Source organism: Triplophysa dalaica, chromosome 3 (genome assembly GCF_015846415.1).
Source record: "Triplophysa dalaica isolate WHDGS20190420 chromosome 3, ASM1584641v1, whole genome shotgun sequence".
Taxonomy (NCBI): domain Eukaryota; kingdom Metazoa; phylum Chordata; class Actinopteri; order Cypriniformes; family Nemacheilidae; genus Triplophysa; species Triplophysa dalaica.
In genome coordinates, this window is record NC_079544.1 from 27681630 (window position 1) to 27703774 (window position 22145).

Consider the following 22145-nt stretch of genomic DNA (forward strand, 5'->3'; position numbering starts at 1 on the left):
TGGCATAGCTAAGTGGCCTTGTTGTACTAAATCCAGACTTGCCAACCTTGAAATATTTTTTTGAGTACCATCAGCCGAAGAGACAGAACACAGGTATTTAACATATAACATAGTGGTTGTGAAAAAGCATCGCAGTCAACTTTTCTTATTGCTTTCCCCCTCATTCTGATCACAACTCCTTCCTGGTGGAACATTCTTCCTAACTCAGTCCGGTCAACCACATATCTCATAACATTCAAAAAACTACTTAAAACCCAACTCTTCTGTGAATACTTGAGACAAATAAAAAAAAAAAAAAAAAAAACACTAACCCTTTATCTCAACAGGTAGTGGTCTAGCTTTAGTTGAAACCAGTAACTTTGTATTGAGATCTAATGTATTATGGCTCCTGTATGACATATCGCTTGTTGCTCCCTAACTCTTTGTAAGTTGCTTTGGATAAAAGCGTCTGCTAAATGACTAAATGTAAATGTAAACATATGTAAATTTAAATTTAGGAAACATTTGTGTATATTGTGTGTAAATAATCTTCAGTGTGATACCCTTGATGTGTATCAATCACATTTACTTGCAGTTGCACTTGCTCTTGACTGCTTTGTTTCATAGGTCGCTGATTTGGGGGGCGCTGTTATACATATCATAAAAAAATACAGCTTTTATAGCACCAAAACAAGTATTATTTATCAAATAAAGACAGAATAATATGGCTCTTGTTTTCTGTTTGTTTAAAAGCAAAGGGAATGTTTTCTCATGTAATAAATGTTCATATATTCAATAAATAAAATATTATGGTGTGTACCTGAAGCCTACTTATTGTGATTATCACAAACGATTTATGCCTGCTGGCAACTTTATAGAAAAAGGCTGGTGGGAAAATAATTAATAATATACACACATCCTGAAATGGGCACAATCACAAATGTGTTGTGTTTAATTAAAACTATACGTCTTCCTAAAGGCACAACTTTACCTGAGGCTCCCTGATGGCTGACATCAATATCATAATTGTACAATGTGCAAAATGCATGATTCAGCAGTTTTGATGGGCGGAGACACGGCCATTGCTCCTGATACACTTTTAGGAACTGCTATGGGACATGGGCTCATTTCTTTTTTTTAGATGGTCTTCTGCTTTCTCCCTCCCTGTCTGTGTCCTCATCTGATGTCATTTTTTGCTGCAAGTCACGCACGCACGCACAGACACACACACACAAGCACAAACCTCTATATAACTTTCTATGCTGCACACATGCATTTACATTTTTTGCCAGCCTGCCATAATCTTCTTTAATCCTTAAAAACGTGAATAAATAAATAATCTCAAAAGTTTGAATATGACGTTTTACTTTATTGACAATTATCGAGAGCTTGGTTTTGACTCCCAAGGCAAACAGGTCCTAGGCAACGGGTCAGACTATGATGACAAGGAATTGGAGGACCGTGACGTCGCCCGGTATGGCGCAGCCAGGGCCCCACCCTGGAGCCAGGCCCGGGGTTGGGGCTCGTATGCAAGCGCCTGGTGGTCGGGCCTTCCCCCATGGGGTCAGGCCTGGCTCAGCCCGGAGGAGCGACGTGGGGCCACCCTCCCGTGGACCCACCACCTACAGGAGGGACCGTAAGGGGCCGGTGCAAAGTGGATCGGGCGGCAGTCGAAGGCGGGGGCCGCGACAACCCGATCCCTGGATACGAAATCTAGCTCTAGGGACATGGAACGTCACCTCTCTGGCGGGGAAGGAGCCTGAGATTGTGTGTGAGGTTCAGAGATTCCGACTAGAAATAGTCGAGATCACCTCTACGCACAGCTTGGGCTCTGGAACCACTCTTCTCGAGGGAGGATGGACTCTTCACCACTCTGGAGTTGCCCATGGTGAGAGGCGGCTGTGGGTTTGCTTATAGCCCCCCAGCTCAGCCGCCATGTGTTGGCGTTTACCCCGGTGAACGAGAGGGTCGCTTCCCTGCGCCTTCGGGTCGGGGATAGGTCTCTCACTGTCGTGTGCGCCTATGGGCCAAATGGCAGTGTAGAGTACCCGGCCTTCTTGGAGACTCTGGGAGGTGTGCTGGAAAGCGCCCCGACTGGGGACTCCGTCGTTCTGCTGGGGGACTTCAACGCCCATGTGGGCAACGACAGTGACACCTGGAGGGGTGTGATTGGGAGGAACGGCCCCCCTGATCTGAACCCGAGTGGTGTTCTGTTATTGGACTTCTGTGCTAGTTACAGCTTGGCCATAACGAACACCATGTTCAAGCATAAGGGTGTCCATCAGTGCATATGGCACCAGGACACCCTTGGCCGGAGGTCGATGATCGACTTTGTGGTTGTTTCATCTGACCTACGGCCGTATGTCTTGGACACTCGGGTGAAGAGAGGGAAGGAGCTGTCAACTGATCACCACCTGGTGGTGAGTTGGATCCGATGGCGGGGTAGGAAGCTGGACAGACTCGGCAGACCCAAACGTACTGTGAGGGTCTGTTGGGAACGTTTGGCCGAATCGCCTGTCAGAGAGATCTTCAACTTCCACCTCCGGCAGAGCTCGGGCTAGATCCCGAGGGAGTCTGGAGATATTGAGTCCGAGTGGACCATGTTCTCCACCTCCATTGTCAACGCGGCCACTCGGAGCTGTGGCCGTAAGGTCTCCGGTGCCTGTCGAGGCGGCAATCCCCGAACCCGGTGGTGGACACCGGAAGTAAGGGATGCCGTCAAGCTGAAGAAGGAGTCCTATCGGGCCTGGCTGGCTTGTAGGACTCCAGAGGCAGCTGACAGGTACCGACAGGCCAAGCGGACGGCAGCCCGGATGGTTGGGGATGCAAAAACTCGGGCCTGGGAGGAGTTCGGTGCGGCCATGGAGAAGGACTTTCGGTCTGCCTCGAAGAGATTCTGGCAATCCGTCCGGCACCTCAGGAGGGGTAAGCAGTGCCCTACCAACGCTGTTTACAGAGATAGGGTGAGAAGCTCGGTCACTCGGGAGGAGCTCAGAGTAGATCCGCTGCTCCTCCACCGAGAGGGGCCAGCTGAGGTGGCTCGGGCATCTTTTACGGATGCCCCCTGGACGCCTTCCCGGGAAGGTTTTCCGGGCATGTCCCACCGTGAGGAGACCCTGGGGAAGACCTAGGACACGCTGGAGGGACTATGTCTCCCGGCTGGCCTGGGAACGCCTCTGTGTCCCCCGGAAGAGCTGGAGGAAGTGTCTAGGGAGAGGGAAGTCTGGGCATACCTGCTTAGACTGCTGCCCCCGCGACCCGGCCCCGATAAGCGGTAGAAAATAGATGGATGGATGGATGGCATTCATTCGGCTCTGCTGTCAATCGGATTCCCTTTACTGAAAGAGAACAACGCCGGCACGCCGTTTTTCTGTGGATAAAACTTGATGCTCTCTAGCAGATATAAGTGCACGTTATTGAGTGTGAGAATCCACCAACGCAATCGGCGCCTATGGTACTTGGTAAAATCATGGTAACATTTCGTGAGCGATCATTTATAAATCAGAATAATGTTAGCCCATCTTGCGGGCAAGTGCGCTTTACCAAATGAGCCCGCGAGATCATCGACTGCATAGGATTAAGCTAATTCAATATTTCAACTTTCTACATCCACCTGAGCTCAGAAGACGTCTTGACGTTTTGTTTTAATCAATGAAGGGGATCACGCGGGATTTTGTGGTTCTGCCGATTTGCTGACTCTTGTTATTGATTGATTGCCCATAGAATGTGTCAATCATCGCCGCTTTCTATTTGGGAGAAGAACTCAGTGCTATGATTGGACATGTTCTTCTTTTTTCTGTTGCTTGTTTTGAGTGCACGCAGCAGAGGCGTCCTCATGTTTTTGAGTAGTTTAGAGTGACAAATCGTACCAGCGTACTTTGAGGTGAAAATGCGTCCCTGCTACGCAAAATGCGTGCATGTTGGCAGGTCTGTAAATCTGAAGCAAAACTAATAAAATAAGTTTAGGAAAAAGTATGTTCCCTGGCAAAGGTCAAAGCCCTGCTTAAATGTACACTTTTCATTACACATTCATATGAAACCATAACCTGAAGCCTTGAAGTGTGTGTCCATGCAACCAATCAACTAACCACATACACTGAAAAAGCCAGAGAGAGAAAGATGTTCGTTCATGTTTTCTGAGAAAATCAGTACTGAGTGGTGCAATATGTGATGAAACGAACAATAACCCAAAATCTGGAAAAGAAGGGATCCTCCAAAGTGTCCGAATCTGCAAAACTAGAGGTTTTCAAAACGTGGGAAAAAGGCATGTTTTCTCAGGACTGAATATTTTTTAATCAAAGATGCAGCAACCATCAGGTCAAACTGCTGCAAAACAAGCCGTCTGGACAAAGGAAAAGAAATTCTGCAGACGAGAGAGGAATAAATGAATATATTAGCCGTGGAGTAAACAGCACACAGAGGGTGTGTAGGGCAATCTGGACAGAGGTTTCCTGTCATCGGTGACTGAGAAACACTGGCAGGTCAAACGTTAAAGTGGATACTGGCTCTGTTCCAAACCTCTGAGAGCTGCCTACCTAGACAGTATTTTTAGATCACTGGCTGATGCCTTATTAGACAGCTAAAGTGGGGTTAGCTGTGCCACCATTTCCTACATGCGAGCAGAAATAGACAAAAGTCAACTAAAACATGGTGGAGTGTAATGTGACAAAATAAAAAGGTGAAACACTGGATCTGTGTATTTAGTAATTCATGGCCGGTATTTAATCCCATAATTTACAAGCTTTTAACAAATAGAAGAAATGACGACACATCTTACCCCACTCTTCTCTACCCATTTCATTACATATTTGGACATAATTGTTATTTTGCTGATGAATGATCCTTTTAAGGGAATTTGTGGTACATCCCGGTGTGGTACATCCCGGTTAAGGGAACATCCCGGTTTAAGGTAAAGTCAAGAGAAACATCAACACTGAAATTTATCAATAAAACCTTTAATCACCCAATATATTTTGTGATCTGTATTTTGAGTTTATTTTCAGGATAGCTTAGCAACATGCTACCATCAGACTGAGCTTGATATGTTAGCGAACAGACAGTGAGGCAACTCACAACATTTTGGACCAGAGCTCAGACTCCAGGATTAAAACACAGCGTGTTAGCAAGATTGCAATCTATGGCTGTGGACTGAAATCTGTTATTCACAATCAAATGTTACGTAACCAGATCCATAAAAATATATTTGAACATTTGACTGATATTACTGCTACACTGCAGACTAAGTACAGTACAGTCAGTGATGTTAGTATTGTGTATGAAGTACAATTGAAACCGTTTGAAAAATACTGCAAGATTACTTACTGTACGGCACACACTCGTACTGGACCTCGAGATACTTGTACGTCCCGGGACATGGATCTGGGAAGACATCTGATCCGGTGATGACAACACACTGCGTCCGGTTGTTACACCTGAAGAACAGAGGAACATTTCATTTCACACAAGCAACTCTGCACAGTTACACACCACAACAAACATGTATCAAGACATATCATCACAAATGTATCGGATGATGCATTGGCACATTCAAGCGATGCTTGGTGTAGACATAATTATGACACTGATCATAATAAACATGACACTGAGTCAAATAATAAGTAATGAAGTAATGTTTGCTCTGTTAACATAATTTGGGTAAAGATTCAATAATTCATATGAGGTTACTGCAAAAGACCGCTTCATCGGACACACGTGCCTGGACTGCAGTTCACTTCGGGTCTGTGTTTGTTTATGGTGTGTAATAATACATATTTTATGTAATTATTTCAAAAATTAATTTATGTATTTTTTAGTGTATAATAATTAGCACCCGCTCCCCCTCAGACATAAATAGGTCATCTAACATTTCACACAGTTGACTGGTGACAAATATGATGATGGCAACAACTTAATGCGTGACATAACATACAGAATACTGTCAGAAAGAAACTAAAATTAAAGATATCTGTGCAAAAATGAACCTGAATGATATTTATTCAATTATGCAATCACACAAGCACAATATCATAGCAGTGCTATTTATGTCCAGAAAACTTCGAATGCATGTCATGTTGATTTTATACAGTTCATTAAATAAGAAATTTATTTTAAGATACATTTTATAGACAAAATTGTCTATAAAAATATTGTTTTCCTAATTTTTCAAATACAGCATGGTTTCGTTTCTAAATGAATACATTTCTTGAGCAAAACAGTCGAGTGAATCAATGAATCAATAGCTCATTCATAAAGAGTCGTTTACTGCATTCCTGAACTAATTCACTGAATCAAACGAATCAATGACATTTAGCACCCCACGTACTTAAAGAATTTTAGCAGTATTAAAATAAAAAAGTTAAATGATAACAATACTAATAAATTGGTGATAATTTGACAGCCAAAAAATCTGCTTTTTTACATTTACTTTCCAATTAACTTGACTTGCTATTTATTTGGGGAAAAGGAAGATATTGCTTAAGAATGTAAGTTTTGCTCTTTAATTATAACAATTCAGCTTCTGAAAAACTAAATGATGGCCGTTTTAGCTTCTGAACATCTGAAGTTACTTTCTGTATTGTCTTATTGTGGCGTTAAATGATATCTTGGAATGTATGCAAAGATGTAATGCAATATACACGATTTAAAAAACGCTGTATTTTCCAAATACCGTGCATGTTTTTATCTTCTCATAAGCGAGGTGTGCTATGATTGGTCAGTTAACCAGTGCATAGTGATTGGCTGAATACTTAATGCACATGAGGGAAATGTAACACCTCTTACCATATTTGGAAGGGTCATTTTAATCAATGAAATGTGACCATGCTTTAGTTGTCACTTTTCTGAGTGCTTAATTTTGTTGTGTACATCCAGAATTCACTTGTTTACAGGAGTGACAACTACATTTATTCTATTACTAGCAAACTGTCTACAGAGCCAAATTAAACTAGTATTTGTCAGTGACATAATGCAAAGTGCAAATTAAATGAATCTCTTTTCCGTCAGTGCAGTGAAAACACTTGTGTAAAAACTATCCACTTTCTAGGAGAAACTCGTGTAAGATAAAAAAAAAGTTAAAGATAAAATCATGGTCCAGCATTCCTTATAAAAATATATATCGAAAATAATAGCATGACTGTCTAAAGATTATCATAAATTAATGTGACTCCAGCATTGTGAACAGAAGTTAAAAACCATTGCGGACTACAACTGAAAACCATTTTTTATTTATTTATTTAACTATGCAAATATTCCACTAAATTGAATGTGATTCAAATATGCATAGAATTGTGTGCAACATGTTAAAACATAATTTACATAAACCAGGAATAAAAGAATGTTTAAAGCAGCTAAACAATTTTAAATAAAAATACCAAACCACAAACCTTTGATTCATATAAGCATGTTTTAAATTATGATTGATTAAGAACTTGTTATGTTTTTCATTGTTTTAATCCAAAATATATTATAAGAATATTACAGTCAAATGCAAGTAAATCACTGACAAACAATCCTCTTGCACACTGCGAAAAGTCATCAATTGTTATCATAGTGTTTCTATTAATATGATTAATAGAAATAAGATGTTTTGCTATATAAAGATAGCAGGCTTTAAAACGACTTTACATTTCCTAAAAAAAAGGAGACTTTGAATTAACAGTGAGAGCTTTACATTCCGTAATGCCAAGCAACCATTCATGGATTTGTACACGTCTCCAGACAGCAATGAAATATGCAATCTTTTCTTGAGTCTCAGCAGAATAATTAAGCACTTGTGTTCTACGACTGGGAAAACTTCCTCTTTTCCTTCAGGTGACCTTTCCCATAGAGACGGTTAACTGACTGAAGGAGAATGGCGGTGGTTCTTGTAGCCAGAGCCTGTGTATGCGCGTCAAGTAAACAATGGATGAAATTAGTGAAACTTCAATCAAGCTTCATATATGCACAGGAATTGGTGGCAAACAGACATTATTTGGCGTGAGAGAAAGAGAGAGAAAAAAGCAAACTGGGCCTCTCCGCAATTCACAGAAAGTAATAAATATTTCAGAAGGTGGAAACCAAAGTCAGTAAACTTAGTGGAAGGAGTTTTGAAAAGACATTCAGAGACATGTCCTCTTAAGAGTTCTTGATTTTTTACTTATTTATTTGCTCTTTTTGGAAACGTTTGACAAAATCAATGCTGCTAGAGCTAAAGTCAGCACTATTCACAAAAGATTTTACATCCGTCATCGTCAAGTAAAACCAGACAGGCAACAAGAAAAAAAGATTGAAAACTGAACAATATGACAACTGGCCGTTCCAAATAAATGTGATGACATCACCCAGAGTATAGATATCTTTAAGGTCAAGTTTTTAGGTCACAAAGACACATAATGTGTGTCAATAAATAAAGTCATTTAATGCTTTACTGCATGTATTTTATTTTTTAAATGCTTTTTTATTTCTAAATATGATTTCATGAAATGCAGAATAAAAATAACACCTCTCTAAAGATGTTTAATGTTGACTTGCTAAAAGCCTTTTACAACCTTTCCTCCAACCTGGAGATTTGTTTCCATCCTCATGGGCGGATAAAGACGTCTCAGCGCTTTGTCAGTTGCGTCTTCCTTGCATCATGTTCTTTACCACAGTCTGGGACTGTATTCACGAAACCCTCTCATATCCTAGATGTTAACCACATGACAGCTTGGCTTTGGGCTAACCGGGAGCCCCAGAAAGAAAATATTAATTACAAAAAAGACATTTCATTACTTCTAGCCCAGGGCTATGACTGCAAGTTATTCTGACAAGGAATATACCCTAAAGGATTTCCTCTTTTAAACCCCCAGCACTGAATGTAAGAGACTCTCAGAGATCCCTCTCTGCCATGATTCCATTTAGAGGAAAAAGCGAGTTAATGGTAAGACATCACATCAGCCAATCACCACGAGGGAAGCCACGCACATTAGCATGCAGAGGCAAACCAGCGCTCCGTATATCGTCATTCAACCGTCAGAGGTTTAACCTTGACTCCGGCAATGTTAGTCATTCAGTTGCTTGAGCTAACCGACACAATGTAAATGAGCCAAACTGCATCAATGTTCAACAGGAAGGTTTACAGACTCTAAACCATTTGATGTTTATTTATTAAATTGTTTAATAATTGGCCCCTCACTAGTTATTGAAATAAAAACTCATTCTTTCAACACTGAGAAGCATTTAAACATGGTGAATGGAGCAGTTTGATGTTTATTTCTTTGAAAAAAATGACCCCACTCTACAATAAAATAATATAGTTACACTTTAGAAAACAACCATTTCTCAACTAACTATTAACTACGACATTCGCCCAATAACTCCTAATTATTGCTTAAAACATCATTTTTAGGTCTAGGAATTTGATAAGATTAAGGGATGTTGAATAAGACCATGCAATAAAAGGCATTCACTGTACCTCGCTTGTATATGTACTCATTTACAACCAATATACATGATATTAAGCAAGTCATTAATAACGAATTTGTGTACTTTCATTTAGAATTATAACAATATTCTGAAAGCTATTAACTAGTTGTTAATAGATGTCTATTTTTAGCATATAGGCTGTTTATTAGCACTTATAAAGCCCATATTCAACATGACCATATTCTTCTTCCCTAATCCTACCCATTACCTAAACCTATCAAGTACCTTACTAACTAGTAATAAGTAAATAGTATTTTATGTATACTGTATATTATATCTGTACAGCACTTTGGTTACAACTTGCGTTGTTTGAAATGTGCTTTATAAATGAAAAAACTAAACTTTAAAATATATATATATATATTTTATAAAATCCATACAATTGGTGTGATAAAGAGAAAATCTCATTTTCACATCAAACTGCAACAGTACATACATGTTAAAAATAAAATGTTGATTAAACTTGACAAGAATAAGTATTGTAAGCATTATCAATTTACAATACTCGAAACAAAATGAACATAAGGTCCGTTCAAAAGAGAAAGGTCAAAATCTACAGTAACAGCTTAAATACATTTCTGTGGTTCTCATCATTCTTCAGCAGATCACTAACAATCTTAAAACAGCCTTAAGAAAACAACCACGTGGAAACATGTCTCTGTGTTTAATACACTTATAATCCACAGTCCTTAAGATTTTATTCTTCAATCCTGAACATTAACGTCACGTCCTTCAGCGACAGTTGATTTAATAACAGAACAGCAGATCACAGAGGAAGAATGATGCAGCCCTTAACTGCCTCATGAAATGCTAAAAGAGCTTTACAGGCATCTGAGTCAGGTGGAGAATAGGGCCTTCAGTGTGACGGAGGCGGCGTTTCACCACACGAGAGCAAGCTGGAGACGGTTGCTCTTCTGAAATGTTAATATCTGGATGGCTCTTGATGTCACAGCAGTCCCCGCTCTCTGTGTGTATGTGTGCGTGTTCAGTCGCACAAGAATGTCCTGAGAGAGCCGGCGCAGGCACAAGCGTCACTAATATAAATGGTATGAGAGGCGAGCATTACTCAGGGCCGCAGCTCCGTGCCAAGCTGCCAAGCTCCGCCATTTCAGCAGAGCTCTTCAAAGGATACGTGAGGAAGCGCTGTGAATTTATAGACTTTGAATTTAGAATCGAACAACCCGTAGAAAAAAAGCGATGCATATTTCAGCTCTATTATGGGGAAGGTGTCGAGTTCTCCCCTCAAATCCCAAACTAATTTGTCATACGTGGACAAACGGGCTTCATAACATAGCGCTCGCGTCAAAGCCTAATGAGGCGTCGACAAATGAGTTTTAAAGTGAACTAAATAGGGCCTGGAAATACAAGTGGCGTCTATTTATAAAAGAACCTGTAATTTTTCCTCTGGAGGAACGTAATGCATTACACACGTCGGCGCGTTAAAAGTTTTCCTCTAAAGTCATTGGTGCAAGAATAAACCCGTAATTCATTTTCTCTGTGAATACAGTATGAACACCACATCGGAAGCAAGGAAACGCGCCCACGTTGGGACTGACAGCAATGCCCGGCACATGTTCCTTTACCTTTGAGATATGATTTTGTAGGCGTCAGGGAGGTAGCAGTTAATGTTTTCCATCTGGAACGGGTCAGCGTCGCAAATCTTGTCGTCTGTGCGGCCGTAGTTGGCGGTTTCTATCATGATGACATCACTCCCTGGGCAGCGGAGATCGATGGGGTAGCCCTCGCACGACAGCTCTCTCCGTACCAGGCCAAACGGTAAAGCTGCCCGACTGAAAGCTGCAAGGAAAAGAAAGGAAAATTAGCCAACACCTTTTGTAAATGATCAAATGAAGTTGCTAAAGGCATTTACTTCTGTCGTAACCCTACCACGAAAAAAATATATATTGTTTTTACCAGCGGTTTTTACTATGATAACAGCAGAGATTTTTTACATTTGGTGGTTGAAATACCCATGTGAGATCTCTCTTCAAATTTCTAAAGCATTAGTTTTATTTTTAGCTCATGATTTTTCATAGTCAGGTAAGAGCCATTTTCAGGATTGTCACATCCATAACGCTTCATATTCTTCATAAATGAACACATGAAAATAAATATATAGTAACTATTTGATGTTCAATAAAGAGGCTTCCCTTCATCATTCATTGGGTATTATTGCTTCAGGATTTTGTATTTTATTTCAAAGAAATCCTACAAAGTTTATCGTTTCCCAAAAAACACATCCTTTTTTTGTCACAAAACTCATGTTTATTTCCCTTTTTTAAATAGAATTACTTTTTATAGACTGACATTTTTTGATATTTAGAGTCTATCAACAAGGGTTCAGTCAAATATAATTAGATGGTTCAATATAATCGTAATAAATTCATTCTCTGAGCATTTTTATATCACGTCCATAACGCAAAATGCTGGAATTGCCCAAATCGTTCTTTTAAGCTTACAATTGCAATGTTGGTAAGCGGATAGCTTAAAACACAGATTTCTGTTAAACAAAGAAAAGCTATGGATTGATACGGAAGGTGTTTCTGTACGCCTCTGCATGTCATGAGCGCATGCGCAGCTGCAGCAGGCATGCGTCGAACGCATCTGTACCGGCTCAAGGTCAACGAACTGTACAGTTTGAAAGGCTTGAATGCTTTAGTGAATGTGAAAAAAATAACACACCCTGAGCTTTAGCTGTATTGAGCTCTTGACTGTGAACCAGACGGCTGTCTAACTGCTTTCTGCACGCATGAATGGTCAAACCTGCATCTCATGCACAGATTGAAAGAAAACCGATGGGACAAAAAAGAAAACAAACAAGGGTCTTTAAATATTTGGTTTATGCTTTAGGACTCGCAGTGGAAATACATCCTAATAGACCCACTGCTGTCTATTATACTGTTAAAACTAAACAAACAACAATATTGACAAGAAAATTAGAAAATCATTCACTGCTCCTAATGAATGTATTTGTTCTTTGTTATTAACTGTTTACTCGAATAATTACTTGAAAGGAAAACAATCGTGACTCCAGTGCTGTAGCACGAAGATAAGAGGACGACAGTAAAACCACAAACTGCAATGAGGGGCGCTTTGGAGTCGCACAACTACTATTTGAAATACAACAAACCTGTTTCATCACCACTTTAAAAGACGTGCAAATACACTTGTCAGACGTGTTGTGTGAATATTCATAGAGCTCAAGCTGAAAATTGTGATGGATTCAGTACGACGGTCTCATCGGGTCTCAGCATTTTTTGAAAACAGTGCAGTAGTTGATCCAAGCTGTCATAGAGTTAAATTGTAAGATAAAAATCACGCTGATTCAATAAACCCACCAATTAGACATTTCTCAAAAGTAACACAACAACAAATGCTTTCAAACTGAAACTTTGACTCTCAGGTACCATTTCTAAACTCCAGATTCTTCTTCAGCGTGCATTGTGTTTAATATACTGACATAATGTCACAACATTGCTCTTAAATCTGCACATGACTCCCCTGCCTCAGACCTCTGCAGTAATACCAAGTAGATCCTTTAGCACTTTTTGATCCAGAAAATGCTGAGCTGAACATATATAAGACGTTAACACAAATGTACAGTAATGCCTTTGGACTGCTTAAATGCGTGACTGACAGATCAACAGCAAAACACCTGTACATTTACCCGATATGAAAAAGCCCATCAGACTATATGATATAATGATAATGTGCCATGCAGAGGCTGTTGTTATGATGTCTGCTATACTTTTCTAAGATGCGGCGGAGGTTAAAGTGAGAGGAGATGTGGATATTACTGACTAAAATGTAGAGATGTTCTCTATCGCTGTGTCACGGATCATATGTTTATGTTTATGTGATGCTGCAGACACATCAGGCACATGTTTAGAAAATAAACAGATGTATAATGTGATAAAAAAACACCACCGACAGCCCTATGAAGTTCATGTACTCTTTGTGTTTACTAATGAAGCTTCATATACAGATGAAGTGCTTACTATAAAAAAAGCATTCAATAATGGTTGTATTGTCATCTCATGTATATATTTTGCATGTAAGTGATGTACATTTACTACCTTGTTGAATGATGTCATAACGCATACAAACTATATAACTGCATGATGTCAGAATAATAATGTGCTGCAATATAATCATTCGTACTCCTAGTTCTCGTTGATCCAAAGCAAATCAAAGTATTCTGAGCTTTAACTGTAAAGAAATAGTCTTGATACTCAAGTATTTGTGAACGAAATGGGAGAGAATAAAGAAGAGGAGAGAGACATGAATCTTACCAGCATGAAGTGTAATTTAATCTATTTTACAGTCGTACCGATCGAAACAGAGACTATAGTGTAGAGTCCACGCAGGAGAAAAAAAATCTATATGCCGCGCTTCGCACATTTGACCGCAGCCAGATAGCTGTGTTTGGGGAGAGATTTACTCTTTTGCTCAATTGTGTTCTGTTCAACAAATGATTCTGACACTTTTGTATTGTGCAGCAACATGTTGGAGAAAGAAACAATGTGACTCAATACATGCGAGCCATGCATTTCTTTTCATTTGACAGAAACAATTGTTGGAAATGACTGGAAAAAAACCAAGAGGGGTGTGAATTTAGATTGATTTGTCAATGGGAACAAATTCAAAACAAATATGAAAATATTTTAGAGATCCTGGTGAATCTGAAAATACGAATGATGGTAAATGTAGCACCAGCGGCACATTCGAACTTTACCCATTATATGTTATTGGTCTGCAAATTCTGATGCAGATGGAACAGTTTGCAGCGCTGTGTTATGAGAGATAAAAATGAACATCATTCTGAGTCATTTACCAAAAAAATACAAAAAAAGTGCCATCAAAACAGACAACTAAATAAAATAAAAACAAATGAAATGTTCAAAACTGTAATAGCATTGGAGCAGATGTGTTTGTGATCACAGCGCGAGCGAGAGCTGCTGCCGCATGCGCTAACTCTCAATGATCACAGTTGTTAGCAGCAACATTTCATCCCAAGGGCTCCAGCTGCCAGTTGTGTTTTCTGCTCCGTGCTCCCCAATTAGCCTCTCGCAGCCTGTTGCCTTCATGAGAAAAAACCCTCTACACTTTCTCATATTGCCATTCACTCGCAGCTCTGTCATGGAACCAACTACCAGACTCATTTAGCAGCTAAACGCTAGTTACCCCCGCGCTGTCCTGGCACCGTTTCAGATCCGCATGAACACACGTCAATGCTGCTGATGTAAACATTCGAGTGGCTCTGCTCCTTTCTTTCATGTTACTGTGATAACATTTCACTCCACCGCACACTGACACTGAAGCAAAGAATCACATTTCTTATTATAAAGGTTCATCAGAACTCGTCTGATACCATTCAGGGTAAAGTCAAGCAATATAGGATTCCAGTGGTGATGATGTATCACCAACGTATGTACAGTATGATACTTATCGACTGAAATTTAAAGATTTACCCAATAACTGCTGAATTTAACTGAACATTTCCCAAATAAAAGAATTTGGACATGAAATGCATATTGAAGTTATTTCAGTGCTAATGCGAAGTGGAAAATTCCTTCCAATTCCAAACACGAATGGAGGTATATAGTGGTTTATATCCTGAACTATATCTAAACATGCAGCGTCATATCAATGGACTATCTTGAGCTGTAACTCCATAATTATGTTCAGTTGCATCTGACATCACAAATACAGTTGACAGAACGTAATGAACTTAACACCTTGATCATTGGCAAACCATCAAAAGATATTTAACACAATCCGCATGTTTGAGCTCAAACACACATGTGAGTTACTGTAGTACTGTAAAAAGCATGAAATATATGGTTTTCACCTGGCTCATGACTCATATTTCAAATGAAAAATGGGATGTGATATCACACTTTCCTCTGGCCTAGTTTACATTCACTGCCATATGACCTATAAAACCACAGAGACCAGATGAAAACTGCACTTCTTGCTGGTTGGGTCCCTTATTACTATTTCTGTGTTTTGGCAGCACAATCAAATCAGTGTAACAATATCAGACGATAACAACAAACGAACAAATAAAATGTGATCAAACCATTGTATAAGGTCTAACATTTATCTAAAGAAGAAACTGTCATCATTTGTAATTCGCAACGCTTGCGTGTGATTGACCAGGTTAAAGACCCCTTTAATGTCAAAACATTCAAATGTCAGACTGATGCAGAACTGTTCAAATCTGAATCAGAAGGTCCAGCCCAGGATACAAGTCAGATGTGTGCGTTTGAAGGTCTAGATCTAGTTTAGGACACACCTTGCAAAACATCGGTTCCTCTTGGCGGCTAAGTTTATCACAGCAGTTTTTAAACACTGTGCAGAAAAAGAGAGAGCGTGTTCTGTGGCTTTCAAACAAGCTGTACGTTCTATCTTTGCATGCCCTGCGGCCGCTCCACCGGCTCTACCTTCACCGCAGAAGCTTCGTGCATCCATCATATGTATGTGGTCTGCTCACAAACAACTGTCAACAGAAAGCCCAGAAATTGATGGGGTCTGCTTCTAGAGAGCTGGCCGAGGCCTGCACAAGACGCATGTTTCAGGGGCCCGAGAGAGCCGAGGCAAACTGTTAAATCAATACGAGGAATTGGTAGTCTATCTGGAAGTGAAGCTGGAAACCAGGGAACTAATTACAAAGCCATCAAGAATTCTAACCCCTGCAGTCAACAAGCTCCTCACCTTCAAACACGGGCAGCTTTAGGAAAACCAACACTTTCCCAACTTGAAATACTATAACATTATAAAAACAAAATGAGAGATAATTGATTCTGAAACTCAAGGAGTATGTTGGTAAAACAAAAACATGAATAAGTGAGCGACACACTTCATTTATCCAATAGGGGCTGATCATAAAAAGTGAGTGTTCCATACCAAAAAAGAGTCAAATCCTGATGAAGAAATGTCCTTAAACAATGTCTATACAGATATGATGACATTATTTAACATTATCTAATGGCATGCATTGTCTAAATGATGCAAGTTGTTCATAGAACAATTTCTTCATAGAACTACACACAGTTATAAATAAAACCAGAAACATTTTTATTAAAAAACAGGGTTTTGATTTCATGTTTCTTCAACTTTCCAAAAGACAGAAGCTTCTGTCAGAAATTGTGTCTGGACCTCTTTGTATCTGCTAGCTTCAAATGGCGTTGAAAATAAATCAAGATGCTAACAATTTCTTGATTAGGCAAAAAAAGCAAAAAATGTATTTTATTTGAAGACAACAAAAATACATTTCTTCTGTGGCATAACATAAATCGAAATACACAAGGCGTCAGTTCTGGGTTCTTTGGAGAAAAGAATTCTCTTTTATGTTGTCTACAATGTAGTGTGATAGTCTAAAAATGTCACTCACTTACCGCCTCTCTAGAGCAACTCGATTTATTTCCAACTAGCAGCACAGTCTTTCAAACTCACCTCAGCAAACCACAGCCGGCGGCAGTCGGGATTTACATCAAAGCTGAGAATGAAGACACAGTCACCCTAAACAAGTCTGCCAAAGCTCGTGCCCCTTTATCTTACTTTGGCTTTTAAATTAAATCATGTTAAGGGGGTATCCTAGGCTGTAAACAATATATAACACAGAATGTTCGATTCCATTGCCATGGCAACTGCTCAAGGCAGAACCTAATTGGCTGCGATTCTGTTTCCCCGGTTTTGTTGACATGGAACCTTATCAGGCATTCTGGTCAGCGGCTGGGAAAAGTAGCTTTTCTTTTGCCCCCACCTGAAGCCCTCGCTACGGGGCTCAAGCAAGCAATGCCGTCGCACAATATAGCACTTTTCGCGCAACTCTCTTTGCTGATTTTCATCACAGGGTATTTGCGGCTAAGACCCTCTCTATAATACAAATTGTGTTTTCTATCAACACCCTTGAAATTGGATGTCGCACCATAGCTCGCATGATTGCTTTTAAAGTAAAGGATAACAAACAAAATCACAGGTAATGTAGTGCCGCAAATTTTGTATCAGATAACTCGCTCTGGGCACATCAAACATGCCACCATCCCTCTTCAGCCGATGTCCAAATGGCTTAGCTTTGCAATTCTGGCGTTAAAATAATGATTTTAAATAGCTTTCAGGGAAAGTTCTGAGCATATGGGATGCAAACCAGCGCAGCTACAGAGCAAACAGTGTGTGAAGCCTGGTCCACACAGGAGGTCTGGATGTCGGGTGATGCTTGTCACCCTCTATTAATGCAGCTTTGATTGGCTTTTGTGGCTGTGGAAACAGAAAACAGCTGCATGCAAATCCAACACACTCCCCCCGGTCAGCCTCCATTGTGTTCCAGACTCCAGCCTCCGCCGGGGGATTTCTCCGAGAGAAAGAGGGCGGAGAGGAGAAAGGGAGGGTGTCACCTTTAGAAAAGTAAGAGCGGCCCCACAACAGACCCAGCAGGGACTTCTTGAGTCCACTTGTCTTTTTTGTCATTTTGTTCACAGCATTTTCAGCAGCCAAATGTCTTTAGAAGAAAAGAAAAATGTGCGAGCAAAGCGAGGCAGCTCTCATGTGTCCATAATCCAATATAAAGAGCAATGCCAGGCTTACTGTACTGAAGACACATCCAGAGGTGAAGTCAAAACTTTCCAAAAGAGTTTCCTGGAAAGGGGGGCACATGTGCAAAATCAATCTTTTAATATCCAAACAATTATTTTCTTTTACATTTTGTATCTCAGCATTGAGACACTATATGTTTCTGAGATCAGGATACAACACAGCCTGCTGAACAGCACACACTCATTTACAAAAAAAGGTAAAGATTCTTTTATTTGTCATGTTTTTTTGAGGATATCCAGACATCCAAAAGAGGTTATCTGCGTTCAACATGAAATAAACATTTACTTTTACTACCATTTTATTTAAATATTTATTGTGCGTGTCTCATTAGTTCACATCATTTAGAAGAAGTATTTGCTCTGCATTTGTTATAATTTTCCCCACAATCTGACTTCCCCTACGACGCATTGGATAATGTTAACAAATAGCCAAATAGTTCTTGAAGTTTTGTTTTCCTAAACTCTCAGTCAGATATCTCTCCATTCTCCATGAAAAAGTCCTTCGTTTCAGATTGAAATAAATCAAGGTGCTCTTATTTTCAGTGAAAATCCTGTCTCATTCAGAAACATTAGAAAAGTAAAATGAGTTATTTAAGAGTTTCATGTTTACTTTAAAGCAACGTTGATTTAACATTCAACATGGCGTTTCATCGCCTTGGAATTAAAAGGTTCTACGGAGATAATGAGCTTTAAAGTTTTTGCATTTCATAGAGAAAAAAATATTTTAGGAACAAATCACTTTTATACAAAAGACAGAGACCATTAATGCAATATCAACATTTTCTGAAATTTGTAAATGTTTTTTTGGAACAGGTCAAACACAGATAGAACCTTCTGATTCTGAAACATCACTTTTGGTTTAGAAAGATAAGGTTCTAGCTGCAAAACATTCATTAAAGCAATACTTTTTCAAGCCACACAAACTATTTATTTATAACTTTTGTTAAAACATGAAATTAGAGTATAATAATGTGTAAAATGTGTTTTATGACACTTACTTTCTGAATTAGTCTTTTTACTTGTTTTCCAGTAAAATTGTCTACAAATTCTTGAATCATGATGCATTTTCTTGATGAGCAAAATGACCTAAGAAAATAAGTATTTAAAAAAATATGAAATTTCACTAAATATGTGCTTAAATAAGCAAAGAAATCTGCCAATAGGGTAAGAAAAATTATCTTGAATTGACTAAGAAAAAGGTAAACCTCAATTCAAGATTATTTTTCTTATCTTGAATCAAGAATTTGTAGACAAAATTACTGGAAAACAAGAAAAAGTCATTTTTTGCAGTGTAAAAGGCTGTGCTAATTGTTGTATGGATGTTACAGTATATCCACAGAAGGTGAGACAGATCAAATTACTTTTTAGAAATAAGTTTGGCTGACAAAACATAATAATGTTTATTGTCGTAATCAAGACTCTTGACGTTCTTGACTATTTGGCATTAACTGCAGTATGAGAGTCTATGTTAACACAGGTATTAGGACGCTAGCGCTTCTGGCTGGTGTTGTGTCGATAAATATAATACAATTAATCTCCTCAACAAAACCTAAAACAAAAAATACTGTTGTTTGAGCTGCTCTAGTTGACAAGAGTCTCAATAAAACAGTCGACCTTGAGGTTTCTTATAAACATTGTTTCGTGTTATATTGTTTCCTCAGATACTCCACTGTCAACCGAGGAGCCTGGTCACATGACAAACAAAGCTGATCCTGATTGGTCCTCTTGTGTGCATTCAACAGGCGGTTTGGCTCTTGCAGATACTGCATTTAAAGTACAAAATTATAATTCAATTTTGTAGATAGAAAGTAGTTTTCTTTAAAAAAAAACATTGCATAATGTAAATAAATTGTCACAGAATAAGAATGTGAATAACACAAAGATGAAAAATGCCTGCAAGACCATGTGCAAAGAATTGTGTGCACCTATTAAAGTGAATGATAAATCCCACCCGACAAAACCAACCTTCAGAGGTTTGCTATTGATAACAACGGCCTGTCATATTTGCATTCGAAAGCAGCAAAAACTCGGAGGTCTCTTTGAGGTCCATTTACTTCGATTTGATCTTCACCCAACCACGCTTACGTGCCACTAACAACGGCCTTATTTCAAGTTCCTGGATAGTAATTTGTATTCAGGATGAAGCCCTTCCCTCCACTTCATATAGCTCCTGTAGATCTCCCCACCTCCTTTCCCGTCTATACTGCTGGAGAATGACTGCACGCTGTGCGAGACGGTTCCGCCTCAGGAATCAGAACATTTTTTTTTTTTTTTTTTCCTGTGGTTCACTCAAAGCTTGCCGTGATAAAGCACATTGCCCAGGTAGGAGCGCACAAATAGTTTCAGGTCAGGAATTTAGCTGCTGATCAATGTTTTTGGGCCGCAATGCAAACGGAGGTAAACACATCAACACTGGCCTTCAACTCCAATGATGCTCAAGTGAGCCAGTCATGAGAAAGTAATCCGAGAGGAAAACATTTGTGTTTGCTAATAAATATACAAAATGTTAGAAATAAAACATTTCAAGTGATAGTATACACAAAAGAAAATATTTTAAAGAATGTTGATAAGCAAACAACATTGGGGCCCATTGACTTCCATTGCATGGACACAGAATCACATTTCTCAAAATATCTTCTTTATAGTTCCACATAGATTGGTTCCACTAATTGCATGGGCACATAGTTCCAGATGTTTGTGTCATCTGTTTTTTCACCAAGAAAAGACATTTTCAAAATCTCTCAACCCAATGGTTGGCCAGTGTGTATTCTGGTCAATGGTTATATAAACATCTATAAAGCAGGGTGGCAGATTAAATCAGTGATTTCATTCAATCCAATTGAATGATTAGACTTTATTTTAAACATCATTTACCCAATTCCCCAAAAGTGGACACGGTCAGGCTGTCCGTTATTGGGCAACACAAAAAATTCTAAAACCGTCAAGCACATTATAGGCCTGCCCCATGTTAGAAAAAATATCATACCATTTTGGATGGAAGAATAATGTTCACTACACAACCGTCATGATTTTTTACGATGTTTGAAGACACGCACACATGTTGAGAAGAGACCTCCTAACAATGCGCATCAAATTTCCTGTCGCCTGCAACTTTCGCCAAAATGATCAAATAAATAAATAAAAACACAGCATGAATTCAACAGTCATTTCAAAAGTATATTAGTTTCAATTTTTTAAGTTTATTTATAAAAGATTTCAGTGAATCATTTATAGCTCAGTGAACCACAAGAGAGTGCAGGATGTGAATGAGATTTAACTGGAGAATTCAGTTGGCTATTATGGGGTGAAAAGTTAGTTGAAATGATAAAAAGCTTTTATTGGATTTCAAACAGCTTGTCTGTTGGTTGAACAAATGTAATGTTTTAATTATCTTAATAATTGTCATTTTTATTTTATTTTTAGAACTTTTTTATGTTGTTTGTAAAGTGTTTGGATAAGCCACTTAAAAATGCGTTAGGTCTACCAGGATAGCACCACTTCCGGCTCATTTTGAAAATTCCGCCCCGTAAAAGTCTTTTCCCCCAATGAGTCTGTTTGATGAATAAGACTGAACCTGCCTCTTAAAAATAATCAATGTCGTTCCTGATTAATGTATTCCTCAATTCTATATTAACAGGCCGCTGACCTTTAACCTGTAAGCCCCCCCCCCCCCCCCCACACACACACACACACACACACAGCACCTCAATCACAGACAGCGAGTGTTTTCCAGCAGCGTTGAATCAAAATGAAGCACATGCTCATAATCCTCGGAGGATTACAGAGGTAATCTATAATAAGGTTTATAAAACCAGGGTAGAATTTACAATCATTGGACGTGTTCCAGGAAATGAGACGGCTTTAAAACTAATTGTTAAGGCTTCCTGTAGTTAAAATACATTAGTCAGTGGACTTAATGTACAATAAATTCTGGGCAAACTTTTCTTTAACTAACTCTGAATCACAAAAAATGATGAGGGACACTGAAATTTGACTTTCTGGAAATGTATTCAAATGTGATGGTTTTAGCCGTAATCGGCACTATTATTAACCAAACTTCACAACTTTGTGTGCAGACAAATACAGCCGTCCTCCAATCATCTCACAGGAAGTATGCCAGTTTGGTCC

General features: G+C 39.1%; 1 protein-coding gene across 6 annotated transcripts in view; it reads right to left on the reverse strand.

The window, feature by feature from the left end:
• The window catches only part of LOC130417197 (adhesion G protein-coupled receptor L2-like), a 95738-nt gene that overhangs the window by 51036 nt on the left and 22557 nt on the right, over positions 1–22145 (reverse strand). For all 6 annotated transcript variants that reach the window (XM_056742544.1, XM_056742542.1, XM_056742543.1 and 3 more), the window contains exons 3-4: positions 11004–11217; positions 5302–5411 (exon numbers count right to left, since the gene is read on the reverse strand). In XM_056742544.1, the coding sequence (XP_056598522.1) occupies positions 5302–5411; positions 11004–11217 (324 nt within the window). The remainder of the gene's footprint in view (positions 1–5301; positions 5412–11003; positions 11218–22145) is intronic.